This window comes from Uloborus diversus, chromosome 1, assembly GCF_026930045.1.
Source record: "Uloborus diversus isolate 005 chromosome 1, Udiv.v.3.1, whole genome shotgun sequence".
Lineage (NCBI taxonomy): Eukaryota > Metazoa > Arthropoda > Arachnida > Araneae > Uloboridae > Uloborus > Uloborus diversus.
This window is the reverse complement of record NC_072731.1, coordinates 196574639-196591626: the sequence shown is the minus strand read 5'-3', so window position 1 is coordinate 196591626 and position 16988 is coordinate 196574639. Positions and strand designations below refer to the sequence as shown.

The 16988-nt window shown below is 31.4% G+C and overlaps 1 protein-coding gene across 1 annotated transcript in view; it reads left to right on the top strand.

The window, feature by feature from the left end:
* LOC129224145 (nephrin-like) overlaps positions 1 to 16988 on the top strand; it is a 93846-nt gene that overhangs the window by 48124 nt on the left and 28734 nt on the right. Inside the window, exon 3 of the mRNA XM_054858564.1 lies at positions 9506 to 9709. Coding sequence (XP_054714539.1) covers positions 9506 to 9709 — 204 coding nt within the window. The remainder of the gene's footprint in view (positions 1 to 9505; positions 9710 to 16988) is intronic.

The window sequence follows — 16988 nt, the reverse complement described above, 5'->3', positions numbered from 1 at the left end:
TGAAAAAAATTCAAAATATTTTGTCAACCCAAAAAGTTTTTTTTTTTTTTTTTTTTTTTTTTTTTAAGAAACCGTTTGACTGCTTGAAAAAAAAGAAACATTTTCAAATGGCAAAAATTACATTTGAAAGGCTTTCTTTTTACTTGACAAACCTAAAAACTGTGTTATGAAGAAATTTAAAAGTATTAGTAAAAGTAAATGCTTTGGCAAGAAATAAATACTTTATTCTCGAATATCAACTTTGGACACCGCTCATGGCGGCTAAAGTGAAATTCGGAAGGCTTTTTTTTTTCCTTACAAACCCGTTAACGCCGCCGACCAAGTGTCATACAAACACGAACCCGTTTTAAAAAACCACAGTTTGAAAAAAAAAGTGAAAGGATTTAAGTCCTCACAACAAGATATCACAGCAATTTTGTTGACTGGTGCTGCAATCGCATACATGTCTTTAGACATTTTTAACACGTTTTAAACTTTTTAAACAAGTGCACTTGTAACCTTTTTAGAACACTTCAAAACACATTTTTTGAAAAAACATCGGAGAAACAGTTTGCAGAACAATTCCAAGAAACTCTTCAAAACATTTATTTGGTTAATCACACTTATTTTACACCACTGAGAATGTATTTGGAAACCTTTTTTTTTTTTAACTATTGGCACGTGTCTCTTCCTCTGAAACACTTTGCAGTACAATTTGTGAGACACTTTTTGCAGCACTTACAGAACTTTTTAAAATTATACTATTAATTTTAATTTTATCAATATTTTGCGGAACAGCCTCTGAGCCATCGATGATCTTTGATCAGGGAACACTATCCTATTTGATGGTATTTATGACACCAACCGACAGAATTCTTTGCAACAAAATTTCCAGTAGTATCATATTGAGATATTCCATTTACTGGTAGTTAAAGAAAGCTGCTGAAATCATATTTGTACAAAATAAATAATTTTTAAAAATAACAAAAGAAAATATAACAAAATAAAACGAATATTTGATAATTGATCGTAAAAGCATTCCAAATCTCTTTTAAAATGCAGTCTCAAGTTAAAACTTAGTAAATATTCTGGACCGGATATATTTGGAGCACATTTTACAAAACGTTTCTTTTAACGAAGCACATTTAAGTACACATTCAGGCAACTAGAACATTTTTTCACAATTAGCGTATTCCAAACGTGTTCCCACTATGTAAGTGGAATTCGCTGCGCAAAACAAGAGCAAACTAGTCAATAACTATATGCTCTTGGCTAAAAAAAACATGAGACAGCAATTAAAAATATTAAACATAGCAAATAAAAAAAAATCTGACTCTCAATAGAGTTTTGTATTTTTTGGAAACTCTTTTACTAACACTTTGGACAAAACACATTACTGTATACTGAAATATGGCATTTTTTTTCTTCACAAATTTAGCTATTTTGTAATAAAGTATTTATTTTTCACGTAAATCTTTCATAAGTGTATGGATTTTTTTATTACAAATTTAAAATTCCCCAATCTAGTTAAGATACTGAGGAAATATAACGATACGTTTTGGCTCCAAAATAATTTCCAGAGGGACTTCTTTAACATAAATATTCTTCAAAGAATATGGTGATTTTATACATGAACAGCTTTTTACTATTTCTTCGTTCTATACATAGGGTAGCGCTTTAATCAACACAAGCTCGAAATTTGTGAAAATAATGATCAACTGAACGTTACTTTAAAAATAAATTTTCTTCAGGCTACCATTTTAACTTGCGTCCATACATTGTAAGACTTATCTGTAATTGCACTTTGAAGAAAACAATATCGTTAGGCTTCCTGATGTTTAAACATCGGCACAGCATTTAACAATTCTACTTTATAAAACGAAGCTTATCTAGCTTCCATTTTGTTGAAGGATTAGCAAAACGGCTCTCAATTGTATCATCAGAAGAAAACGCAGCCCATGAAGATCCAACGCAACGTCTCATTGTGTGTTTACAAAGAGATGGCAAATAGTTAAAAGTCGGAATTGTTTGAACAACTAAGTGCTAGCATTTTTACATTAACGCATCCATATTTATCTTGATACAGAACTATACTTTTTAGCACCCGAACCGAGTAAACATAGTTTATGAGTATTTCCCTTCTCTTGGAAATTCGTTTCGATGAATGAAAAGGTTTCTAGTAATATAAAAATAAATTTTGTTTCTGTAAATGAATTGCTTGAGTTATTTTAGCTAAAGATCGTTTAAAAGGGATGTGTTCCGAGGAAAATAATTTAAAGCGAGAAAACACAAATGGGGAGTTTAAATATTTCCATATTTAAAAAATAATTATTTGTTGTTAAATCAATGCTAAAGCATATATTCAAAATTTTATTTCATTTAACACGATGAGTAATGCAAAACGAAAAAAAAAAAATAGTTTGAATTTTGACATCTTGAATTCAAATTATGTTTTTCGCAATCACGAATGTGTGTGTGTGTGTATGTGTGTGTGTGTAGGAGTGTTTATGTCTGTGTGCAGGCATGAGTGTGTGGGTATGCGTGTGTGTGTGTAGGATATGGACGCAATATCGAGACGGTGCTGGGGGGAAAATAAAATCAAAAGACCTCAAAATCGTCAAGTGAGAACAATAAGCAATTCGTGATTGCTCGAAAAAAAAAAACTTTCAAAATTTATTTAGGTGTTCAAGCTATGCAATTCCCCTAAAACACATTATTATGTTGATTTTGAATAGGTGAAAACATTGTGTATTAATAAAATTTTTGTTTGAACTGAAAATTAGATCTTGTACAGTTAGTACATTCAAAGAGCAGCCTTTATATTTTTAATGTGTGCGAACACGCTACACAAATTCCTGTGAAAAATATGAACAAATAAACCTCACGTTTTTGTCATACTTTTATGACATACTCACAGTAAAGTATTTAACTTTAAGATAAAATCATAAAATACATTCAGAAAAATAGTCATATTAAAAATTAAAACGAATAAATTTAAGAATAGGGATGACGATGAAAGTATATGCCAGGCAAACGGAAATGAATATAAGATAATTAATTTTCTTACGTGGTAAATAGAAGATTAGATTTTTTCTTACGTGGGATTTCGTCCACGCGACTGGTCGAAAAGGACAGGCAGAAAATTTGACTAGCACGACCCATGCATTCGTGCATTGGTTGTACCAGTCGGCATAGATCGTGCATCTCATTACTTCATTTCATATGTATTTAAAAACGGTTGTTACCTTAACCATTTTAAAACGTTTGAACATGACATGTACTTCTTAATTACAATCTCCTAGAATTTCTCGATTGAACGCACAATTGAAATAACATACCGGTCTAATCAATCTTTTCGTAATACATGAACGTGTTGATAAAATAATGAACGTTCACACGATCATGTAATGAGTTACTCAGCCTATTTTTAGACAGAATACATATTTTTTGAGAAAGTACTTTGACGTCAAAATGATTGATAAAATCGTGATAAACTGACTTCTTTAAGATTTTAGTATGAAACAAAAGAACACCGCCGCTGATCATTCAAAACGGCTTGTAAAACCTGTCAAGAGGAAATCTGTATATTAGAACAAATTTGGATGTGCTTGTTTTTATTCAGCTTGTCCCCCTTAAGTCTGTAAATCCTTAATTTTCGCAACTGCGTATCTTAGGTGCACACTTAAAACCACAATAATGGCCAACATAAGAAACAGAGTAAAGGTATGAGAAGTTTAAAGCGAAAAAATAAATACAAATTACGAAATCTTACTTTTTATGATCTCCAAGACCCTTTCATTGTATTTAAGGAAATTACAAGCATGGAACACAATTTGAACACAAAGAATTTAGAACATTTGCGACCGAAATTCATGGAGATGTTCGCGTTCAAATTAATTAGAAATTGAGCAGAAAACGAGTATGGAAAATATTTTTCTTTAAGAAGAATGGCATTTTTTCGAAGTAGAAAAAAAATTCTAACATTTATAACGCTAAGTGAAAAATTAATACATATGTTGTGCTTCAATAGGTAAAATCATACTTTGAAATCTAGTACGATTTGAAAGATCAATCTATGCTCACATAAAATTTAAAATCTGTGTTTACAGCTGTATTTCCCCCCAAATGTGTAATTGATTGCGATTGTTAAATAGTCAAAACGTTGTGTTTCATATCTCCATGAATATTGGTCTCACTAATAACAAATTTTCTATGTTCGAATTGATGTTTTATGCTTGTGGTTTCCCAGTATCGCACATGCATGCAATATTCCAAAATAAATTATGTAAATATAATACAACAGACAAAAAATCAAACTTTATAAAAGTAATAAATATATTAAAGTTCTGCAGTAAAGTTTAATTTATCTTGCATCTTATCCTTGCTTGGTTAATATTAGACTTAGCAAAGAATGGGGGCTCAGACACATTATTTTGTATCGCAATTTAACGTTTGGAAAGAACCATTTTTCATATTTTAAATACTCACTCATTTATCAAACTAGTGTTTTGGGAGAATGCTTTGTTGTAAGCTGTATTACAAAATAAAGCGATGTTAAATACAACGTGTACCATTAATATCTTTTCAAAAGTTTAAGCGATAGGAAAAAAGTATTTCTGAGACAGAGAAAAGCCTTTTGTTTAATAATTAATTCAAAAGAAAATTTGCTTCCATTTGAGATGCCTTTTCTGACACTTGAAATCGTTTAAAATTTGTGTTTATTCCATGACTCTCTTTGTGGATTGTTTCACTAATTTTTAGATGCATATTTTATGTAGTATTGATAGTATGTATGCTAGTTTCAAATGGTTATGAAACACCTAATTAGCAAGAGTGCAATCTAGGGTTTTTCTAATATATCATTAATACATTAATATTTCGTAAACAAAAATTTGCACATTTTAAATTAACATAAGGAGATTACTTCCTTTAAACTTTTTTTTTGTTTACAATATGATTTGTCTCAAATTTATGTTTATAACGTGGACGCACATGTGGTACATCGTATGCAATCTTGAAAAGGAAAAAAAGAAAGAAATTATTTGTTATCTCATACCTTTTTATTTTTTATTTTGTTTTGTTTATGATTTTTTTTTTCTTTTATTAATGAATGTAGCTACTTATTTTTCCCTAAAGATATGTATGTTATTTCGAGTTTTATTTAGCATTTTACGCTTTTAATACATGTTTCATTTTTGTTTGTAAACTAAAAAAATAAAGAATTTCAATTCCTAAGTATAAGAATAATATTATTTACAAATACAATGACAATGCTAATTTTTTCACTTGCAAAAACAAATCTAATTGCAGCAAAAGTTTATACCAATGCTCGCGACCTTAAAACCTTTAAGAAACAATATTTAAATACATTGCACAGTCTGCCTACTTTTTGCATTAAAATACATGTGATACATTTTTATTTTTATACAGGCATACAAAAAGGAGCTTTCAACGTATTTTATCCCAAATGATAAGTTAAATATGCATTTTATAAAAGCATACGCTTTAAAAGCACAATATGTATGCCCAGCATTCACGGTTGTAGATATAAAATATTGAAAACATTTCTCCTTTGCAATCTCGGAAAATCCAACCGTAAGCAGAGACATTCCAATATGCGAGAAAATATCTATTTTGAAAATGTAATATTTCCATTTCCTTGTGCTTCTGTAAGTGATGGATTCTAGACAGGTGTCAGGTATTTTTAAAGTGCATTGTTTTCAAAATATACCTCCCAGAGAAGTGAGCTTTATAGAAAAATATCTAAGTAAGTGCCACAAAGAAGGAATTCATTTTGAAATCTTGACAACCACAGAACATTTCTGTAAACAATTTTGAAAAAAGTACTGCTTGTCTTATCGTTTCGTTTTGTTTCGTTGCTGTTAAAAAAGGAAATCTTAAGAATATTTATGGATATTCTGGTATCATCTTTCATACGTACTTGAATATTGTTGCATAGCTTGCAAAGTTACTTATACAATCGCTATTTTTCTATCAATTTAAAAATCTTTAGTCATTTTAGTAAAAGTCTTTACAACTTACCAGGAGAGAACAAGTTTTATTAGCTCAACTTCGCATTAATCATACAAGGTTCACTCATAAATACCTGTTATGTCGCGAACCTGCTTCAACGTGCATTACATGTAATGCGAATCAGACAGTGTTACATATTTTAAGTAACTGCCCAAATTTTAATCAAATACGTTTTGAATATTTTAATAATGTTAACCCCTTTTTGAAGGAGTTGCTTGGGGACCCACCCCATTGCAATTTATACTCCTTCCTCCAGGAGATTGGATTCTCCTTTTTCATTTAGTGTTTGTGTCGTTAAAATGTGATTTTGTCCTTTTCTTGTTATTCAAGGTGTTTTGTCAACATATTGTTTCATACGTTATTTAAATGTTTTTAATGTCTACATGTTTTGTATTACTTATTTTAAACTATCCATGTTTATACCTTTCTCCTGAAAACACTTTTACTTTTATCATATCCTGACTTTACATTTATCTATATAATTTTTTCTGAAAAATCGTTTGGCGCAGTATAGCCCTCAAGAGCTCTTACGCCATAAAAAATAAATAAACCAATCAACCAATCAAATCTAGATTCCATGTATTGAAACTAAAGGGGTAAATGTATGAGAAAATAACTAAATACTGGTTCAATTCTGCTGCACAATACTTAATTAAAAACACTCAATTCAGCAAAAATCTTGATCTTATACTATTATAATAAGTCATAAGAAGTTTCATTCGCCGGCTGGTGGCGTGATGGTTAGCGCTGGCTTTCTACGCCTGTTGACCCAGGTTATGACGGGTGGCCAGTCGGTGGATTTTCGAGATGCAGAAAATCTTCAACGCCCATGTCGTATGATTATGCGGCATGTAAAAGATCCCTTGGGTATTCGTTTGGTTTAGAAAATCCCTCGGCTAAATTAAGTTCCTAGTGCAATTTTGCATCAAATGAGAGCCTAAGTGCCTCCATCTGGTGGAAATTGGGCGTCAAAAAACACTACTGTCTCATGCATCAGCGCCTTAATGGTGACACACGAAAGACTGATGCATTTGTTGCGAAGCACACTAGGTCTGGTTATGGCCCAGACGCCTCTTGAGGTGAGTCTCTTATACAGTCCCGTTGGCAATAAACATTTGTTGTTATAAAACCCTTTTATTAAACTACACCTGAGTATGTTTCAATAGTTATTAAAGATAAATAATACGAATAATGATGTATACAATGCTGGCCAAATTATTAGACGAAGACTGTTTTAAAAGCAAATTCTTTATTGAATACATAACTATAGACACATTAACGAATAGTGAAATAATTATCTGATATTTTGTATGCATTCCCTTGTTCTTGACGAGCATTTTAAGTCTTTTTGGCATACTTTTCACAAGATTTACACCATTTCTTAACTTTTTAAAAAATGAGGTTAAAGATTGTTTATACTCACCATTATATATACTCACATATACATACTCACTAATTACCTAAAACTAACTTTAAATATACAAAACACACTAATAAAAAGAACTAGTGAACTGTTTAAGCTGATTAAGGTTATGTTCCTGGTAGGTAGATAAACAAAGAACCTAAACAAAGCAGACAGTGCTGCCATCTGCAAACATTAAATTATGCTAAAATAACGTAATGATCAGTGTACAGTATGTACTGTACTTTAACAGTAAAATATAAAGCATTTTATTACAAATAGTGTACAAAAAACAAAAAAAAACTCTTTAGTCTAATAATTCGGCCAGCACTAAATATGTAAAATATAAATAAAAGAAACGAAGCTCTTTTACTGGGATATAGATTTGTCTTATAATTAGAAACACAATTCCTCTGACGCTTTTGGGATCAAAGATGAATAAAGTTTTTGCTCTATATTTCTCTTCGTAACTATTAGTATAAATAATATTCCGTAGGCGGTTTTTATTAGTTATATGGTCTAGGTTTTGGTGATGACTCTGCAGTCTTTATGCATTCGTTGCTTCGAGCAAAGATATGGACCCCGCTGTGCAGCCGCGAATCTTCTTTTCCCTCCAATTCACGTTATTAAGACCACCGCAAGACAAATTATTCCGGAAATTGGTGTCACAAATATGATATTAACCTTATTTCCCTACAGAGCTCGCAGCCAAAGAAACGAAAAGAAGTGATTCTTAACGACAAAGAAAGTATCTGAAAGCAGGGAAAAAAACTTTTTTTTTTGAGAGAGAGAGATAGAAAGTTTCTTATAGGCTTCCATTCTGAGAAGAAAGGCATGATCGAGAATTCTGAAGGGAAACTACCGAGGAGGGAAGACTCAGAATTTAATTTAGCGATCGGTTCATAACTTACATTGGAAATAAAGACATTTTTTGACGAAAACTTGAACGAAAATTGATTGTATGAAAAACTCTTCTTTATTCAGTTTTCTTTCAAAGCTCATTTGAAAAATGTAAAGTCTATTTCAAACTTTTTATTTCCTCAACTATTTTTTGAAATATCTTTATCGATTTTCCAATGCTGTAGATGAATTTTTTGCTGGTTGGTGGCGATTTTTTCTACATTTTGTGCCACTGTATTGCTTGATAGATCAGGAAATTTCTTTCTTAAAATCGATTTTAGATTTTATACATATGTTACAGTGAAAGATCGAAATTGGACAATGCCGACATTCACTGCTGATTCATCGGAAATATTTCGTATTTCGATATATTCTATGTATACGTATGAAGACATCCACACACTCACACACACACACGCATATATATATATATATATATATATATATATATATATATATATATATATATATATATATATATATATATATATAATTAACCATAGAAAGGTTGACTAATAAAAATAATGAAAACTTGAAAAATAATCTCAAACACCCTGGGGCCTCATCAGGGGGACTCCCCTAGGACAAGGAGAACAATGAAATATTTCATGAGTGCTGTTACCCCGAAATCTTACGAAACAAACAAAAAGGATTCTTGTCATGTTTAATTTCTTTATTAATTTTTCCAATTAAAAAAATTATGCTTCTATTAATGGTTCTTTGTATATAAGGGTTCTTTGCTTCTTCGTCAGTTGGACAGAGAGTAGTGAAAGCCTAAGAAGATAAGCCTTCCTAGTTCAAGAAAATGTCACATGTCTTTAATTAAAAATACTCAAAAAATAAAAACAACAAGCGTTAGTAGTATAAAACATTTTAATTTAAAACCAAAGTCTGTGGACCTCAATTTAAAACATAAAAAAGATAGATTTCAACCACTAAACTTACCTATTTCAACTACCATTTATTAAAGAAAGGCAAAATGCTTCATTTATCAGATGTTCTACAAATATAGACGCCATAACTTTTGAGCAACATAAAAGTGTATTGATCAAAGCTAAATTTTAGTTTCTTTAAAAAACATTTAAAATTAAATCATCAATTTTCATACTATGTATTTTTTAAAGACTGATACATGTTTATGTACTATTTGTTACTTGTATGAAATTTTATTTGAATTGATTTCTATTTTAGGAATTCCTTCCCCAATGGTCACATGGTGGCGAGATTCTGTCCTAGTAGATGAGACTTTTTCTCCAACTAGTCAAGGATATGTAAGAAATGAGCTAGTGCTATCTAAATTACACCGTAGTGACCTGCTAATGACTTACACCTGTCAGGCTATTAACACAAACCTTACGGTTCCTGTTTCGGCATCGGTAACCATTGACATAAATTGTAAGTATATATGTTTAAGTGAAACAAATCATATCAATAATAAGTTATCTGTCAATGCCAATAAGAATATGTTTTGCTTTTAAATATGTTGAAAGTTGATATAGACAACAGGAGTATATTGAAGGAGTAATTTAAGAACAACGTCAAAATCTATTCTATCCGAAATTTAAAATTATAGTGATATGTTGACCGTCACTTGTAATCTGATTCACTGTCATTCACATCCTCACGACAGAGAAACCGTAGATCCTTAAACAACTAATGAGAAGGCTTCACTCCGCGGTTGAGGTATATGATCGAGAGTCAATAATTAAACGAATCAGGCTGTTAGACATGTTTCACTAGTCTCTTAAAATGAAGTGGATTGAAAACTCACCCAAAACTGAGAAATATTACTAGAATCTAAGACTTAAGTTAGTACATTTTATGAGCAGCAATATAAAATTTAGTTCTCTGTTCTGATTAAAAACAGATTGAATTTATTTCGTCCAGATTGTTAAAGACGTTACTATCATGATTTAAGAAAGGAATGAAGTACCTGAAGCTTTGGTGGTGGATGCTTTATGATGATCTGGACTGCCTTTTAACAAGACAGTACAAAAGAACTAGCATTTATAAATAGAAAAAACAGAAAACTGTGATTGTTTGCCCTACACACTTCTTCCACCCTACAATGCACTCAGCAAAAACTGCGTGACAATCATTTTAGGGCAGCAAGCACAACATAGCTATGAAATGACTAATAATAATCGTAAGAACATTGATTTTTTCTTTGGAGGGGGGGGGGGCAATAGTTCTCACATTTTATGTAGACAAGAAGCAGTACCAAAAAATAAATGAATGAAATAGGGTAGAACTATCAGTATAGAACTAAGTGCTACTGTAGCAGGTGGAAAAGTAAGTGAAATATATTGTATAATACATTAAATCTCCCTACGTTACCCTAACGTTTACCTTTATGTTACACTCTGCCTGGAGAATATAAGCAATGTCAATCGACGCATTTTCAACCCTCAGGCGTGAACAAAGGAGGATAACATTAGGATGACATTTCCCTTCACAATAATGTTCAGTTCCTAAAAAAGTCCACTTCAGAAAGGGTATTAGTTCATAAAAATTGGCATTTGAATAGGGACTTAAGTCCCTTAAAATGAGGATAAAAGTTCTAAAATAAAGTCATCGCTTCCTTTGCAAATCTCAATCCCTATCAAAATGTAATCCGCACTGCATGGGTTACCTCTGTTGTTACACCGTTCCATGTCAGAGAATGGAACTGAGGTCGCGTGACACATGCCTATTATATTTGACTGAATTGATAAGGAAATATATAGCCAAAATTCGGAAATTAAAATGAAAACATCTATCTAGAAATATTGTCAACACAACTTATGAATCTTCATTGGAACGAAAGACAGCAGTTACCAAGAAGGGGACCTCACAAAAAAAAAATCGTTACTGCACTGACATTAATCTGAACAAAAACCTCATATTAGCTTTAGAACAGCAACCCCTAAAAATCACAGTTAACTTGAGGACAAATGAATCAAAAATAAATCAACGGATTAGTTTAAAACTTTCTTTAGAAAAAAAAAAGACTTCTTCACAAATCCAGTTAAAATGGGGACAGTAGTGTCCAAAACTCTCCATTAGAAAAAAAAAATTTAACTTTCTTAAAATTCCTGCTTTAAATAGGGAAATCGGTTCCGGGTTTCACTCGTCTTACGGGTGACACTAAAAATATGTTTCTAAGTTTATGCAAAATAAAAACTTGAATTCTGAAAAAATGATCCAACATGGGTTTCGGAGTTACTGCATAACATAAATAGGGCATTATTTTCCCATATTTCATGTTATTTTTAAGCCGTGATTCGCAGTAGAATTCTGCGCCAAATGACATCCTTCTGGTAAAGAGCGGGGGGCGAGTTATCACATAAACCGATTTCAGAAATAAAGAAACATATAGTTAAAAAAATACCTGGTGGTTTCTTCACTAGTTTTAATCAAAACCAATCAATCAAACGCAGAAGCATAACTATGAATGGCGTATCACCGGAAGACACCCTTGCGAAGGGTGAGACAAAAATACGTTAAAGAGTTATAGTAAATGAAAAGTACAATATAAATAGTTTAATTCAAAGTTTATTCCCCAAAATGTTAAATTCTTTTTTGAAAAGCTAAACAATTATGCAAAAAAAAAAAAAAAAAAAAAAACGTAAAATAACGTAACACGCGTAAAATAAAATTACAAAAAAATGAAAATTACTTGCATATACGAATGAATTCTTTAAATGGAAAACCTATTTTTAGCAGAAATGGAACACATATGCGCTTTGCCAAGTTTTACATAAAATGCAAACAGAATTTAAGATTTTCTTCCGTATATCAGCAAACTTAAAATTTCAAAAACCCACATGAATAAAAACAAAGTTTTTTTCTGAAAATTGTATGACTTTCCTTATTTGCTTTCGGTTGATGGTGGGGGGGGGGGGGGGGGAGTGACCCGGGGCAAACTATTACTCCGAAAACTACCCGTGCTAGGTACCGAAATGAATAATATATATATATATATATATATATATATATATATATATATATATATATATATATATATATATATATATATAAAGAGAGAGAGAGATACAGCGTGTTCCGTTTTAACCTGAAAGACCTTTATTTTCGCAACCGTTAGTCCTATATGTATACTTCCAATTCCAAAAATGTCAAAATCAGATGCAGAGATAAGAAATTGAAAGTTTGAAGTTAAAAAAAAAAGTCAAAAAATACCAAATTTAACTTTTTACACGGGCCCCATGTCCCCTAACTTATGTTTATGGAAATAATCTCCATTGAAAAACAATTCTAACGCAAAAAGTTTGGAATTAGTACGACCAATATTCACCGAGATGTGAAAAGCAGCGTTTTGTGACTTGCGCCACTTTTCACTCGCCGTCAATAACGCCTTTTGGGGGAAAATATAGCAGTTAACATGTGTTTAAAATCATACATGTGCATAGAGTGTGGTTTTTCAAATTGTTCGGGGTTTAGTCGTGTGCTTTTGCGTATCACGGCATAACATTTGCATAGCAATGAAAAATATAAATACCTTGTTTTCTTACTTTGGCGACCTGTCGTTGTTCTGAAAGGGCGGTAAGTTCCAATCTCATCTTTTGTATGATTCCTCAAAACTATAAACTGGAATATCTCCCTGAGTTTTGGTCGGACAAATGTCAAATTTTTAGGGTTAGTAATATCTCTATAGAGATTATTTCCCTAAATATAAGTTTGGGGACCTGTGGCCCGTATAAAAAGTTATTATTTTTATTTTTTGACTCTTTTTTATTTTTGCTTCAAACTTTCAATATAATTCTCTGCATCTGATTTTGAACATTTTTGTAATTGGAAGTATATACCTAGGACTAACGGTCGCGAAAATAAATTGTCTTGAATGTTAAAACGGAACACCCTGTATTGTTGTTGTGGAGCTTATGTATATATGTAGTTATAAATAAATAAATAAATAAATAAATAAATAAATAAATATAAATATATATATATATATATATATATATATATATATATATAATTGTCAATACGTGAAATAAAAGTATTACATTTAAACAGCGCAAAATTGCAGCTAAAGTAGTTCAATGTATGTTGTTAAATGTAATGTCACACCCGCAGGTAGCACAAAAGTGTATGTAACAACAAGAAAATTCAACAACGTTAAATGGAAAGAACCATTGTTCTGTTCAACCACGGATTGCATGGAATTTTCAAACGTCCAGATAAGGCGAATCTATGTGAATAAGGGGGAAAAGTAAAAATTTGATGCGCGTATTCCGCTCATTTTATGAGACTCTGCTTCTGCAAAAGCTGACATCGGTAAAAAATAATAGATTCGTCCGTTTCTGGCTGTAAAACGGATGTTTGTCTTTCCCTACAATTCGTAGTCTGACAGTAAATAGAAAAACCTTTGAACATGAAATAGGAATATCATGGGCAGTAACTGCTACGTTTTCAAAGAGCTGGAGCAGTTGGAATATTAATTAATTTACAGGTTTCTATAGAGATCTCTATAGAAACCTGCAGCAGTTACTGCCCATGATATTACTCTTTCATGTTCCATGGTTTTTCGATTTACGATGGTTCTTTCTATTTATATTGCGGAATTTTCTTGTTGTTACACACACTTACTTTTGTGCTACCTGCGGGTGTGACATTACATTTAACAACAAATATATATATATATATATATATATATATATATATATATATATATATATATATATATATATATATATATAGAGAGAGAGAGAGAGAGAGAGAGAGGGGGGGGGGGGTAGTTTAAATGAATTTTTGGTTTGTAAGAATTTCTTTATTTTTTCGTCTATGCCTTTTCTTCAACTAAGAAAGCTTTACTTTCTCACTATATGTTTATTAGGACGTCTTAAAATTTCCCTTTTATCTAGGAACATTCTGTGCGCTGCTTAGTATTCCCATACCGATTCTTTGAAAGAGAAAGGAAAAAAAGAGCATTTGTGAAAGAGCGGTTAAATTCAAATCAAACGCTTTCAAAATCAAATAAAAACACTTCCTACTTGTCTTTGGCACTTTTTTGTTTCCCAGAGAGAATTCTAATGAGATTAAAATGGCTTTAACTTTACGACTTTAAGCCTTTTCTTCTCTTGGATTGAAAACCAGGTTTTGCGTGCCTTCTGCTCTGAATGAAAAAACGAAACGTATTATGTTTCCTACGTTTCGCAGAGTGAGCTTAGCTCGACCTTATTTCAGTACTTTTTGCTTTAGTTGGCAGATAAACGCAATATTTGTTTCGAAGGATGGATCTTTTTTCGTATATTGATTTTTGAAGTGAAAAGTGAAAAGTGCCCCGATATCTCGATACACGAGGCATCCCTCTCGACGAAATGCAATTACCACGAAACCGTAGAATCCCAGCTTCCCCACCAGATGGAGATACCTGTGCTCTTTTGATACGAAACCGTACTAGGGACTTCATTTTTCCGAGAGGGTCATTCCATAGTGACTAACGTAACATTCGCAGCTGATTTTCAAACTCTTTTTACTTATACCGGGAGTAGAAATAAATGTGTTTTGGTTTAATATGCAGATCTAAAATTTACAAGGTGACTATTTTTTTTTTCTACCAAGAATTTGAAGCAAAATAAATGCTAGCAGGTGTTTTTTCACCAAAAAAGGCATCGTGACTAACGTAACATTTTTTCAACCCTGAGAAACAATGATTATGTTACGAGCTAATTTTTTCTGAAACTTACGCAGGCGTTTAAAGTTGACCGATATATTTGTAAGAGGTAAACAATATATTTTTATAATTGTACTACAGATTTGTTACAGACGAATCTTTTTTGGCCCTAACTGGTACTTTTCCGAAAAACTGCGTGTGACTAACGTAACGTGACTAACGTAACCATCGAATAACAAGCAATTAATGCATATAAAAAACTTTTTATAATTAATTTATTGCTCTTATATTACTTTTACACTTTTCAGGAACCTTCTTTGTGTTGTATTATGGTTTTTTCTTTACTTTTTTTCTATATTAGTGTAAGAAATTGAATGGTAGGATTCAGTTTAATTAACTCAATTTGAATGTGCGAAAAAGAAACAAATAAAAAAACTGCTTTTACAAACTGAATAACATCATTCTTGGTCTAATTAAATCCTAAATATCTCGCTTTTAAAAAATTATCTTTTTGCAAGGTCGTAGTTTCACTGAATTCTAGTGTTCTGCTGATATACTAGTTATCGTTATAAGAAACTCCGTAGTACTTTTCAATGGCATATTATTTTTTAAGGTTTACTTATTCATCGAACGAATAGTGTAGTACATCCCTTTGAATTAAAATGTAATATTGAAAAAAAATATTTGAACGTTTCATCAGAATGCATTTTAATTCCAGATATCACCGCAGATGTTTGAATTTCTAAATGATCATTCTTGCATTTTCTGAAATATATGACAGCAGCGCTTATTGTCACTGTATCATGTAACATCTTCAAATGTTTTCCAACGAGCAGCCGTTACTTCATTTTAATAATAGGTGGAGATGTATTTTCTAAAAAATAGAGACGTTCTTCTTTGTTAAGACTGTATTTCTATTATATTAATTCTTAAGCTTGGATTCTTGTCTTGAATGCACATTCAGCAGAGTACTCGTTTTGCTTCACTCACTTTTTTTCTTTTTTAATATTTCTTTAAATTGGAAATATCTTCATAAAGACCTTTAAAAAAGTATTTTTCTAAGTAAACAGAAGGTCTACAATGTAATATTACTGGTATTTTTTACCCTTTATTTTTTTAATCAATATAGAATGCCTAAATATTCAAAATTGTTCATGAAAATTTACATTAAATTAAGTAAATTTTAAATATTAGCAGTCATTTTTAAAATGTTACGTTAGTCACATGCAAACCGTTACGTTAGTCACAGCTCAAATGTTACGTTAGTCACACTAATTATTTTACATCTACTGATACTAAAATGTATATTTTGCACTTTTTAAGTAGATATGACACAGATGTAAGAAAATAAAAAGTGCTGTTTGGTTCAATCATCTGGTTTAGTTTTTAAGCAGAAAATAGTACATTTTCGTGCCTAACATAACGTAAATATTTTCAGTGAAATAACCAAACTAATTAAAAGACTTATCTTATAATGCATGCAAAAAGAACAGTCAATTTTATTGGGCCAACATCTATTCATTTAGAATAAACATAGTTCTTTTAAAAATTTGCAAAATTTTTTTACATTACACAAGAAAACGTAGACGCATGTTTTTTGCACATCCTAAGCCTTTTCTTAAACCTCGCACGTTTTGAGTCAGAAGAAAAACACCGAATGAAATTTTTGCAAACTGTTATTGGATTTATATACTAGAAAGTATGCTGAATGAAATGATAGGTCACAATTAAGGCTTTGTGGAAAAAAAAATTCTGAGGTTGAGGTTGACATTTCTATGGAATGACCCGAGATCATTCCAAAGGCAAACAAAATACCCAAGGTATATTTTGCATGTCACATAACCATGCGACATGGTACTGACATTTTTTTTCATCCTTACCACCAATTCACCCAACCGACTTAAAATGTAGTGCCATTTGTGAAAAAAAATAATATATTATTCCTTTGCACAGAAGGGGCTACTTTTTAGAAAAACAACGAGTTATTCCTTTATTTTACCTCTTACACAGAAGGCGCTACTTTTTAGAAAGCTGATTACATTAAATTTTGTTTCCAGA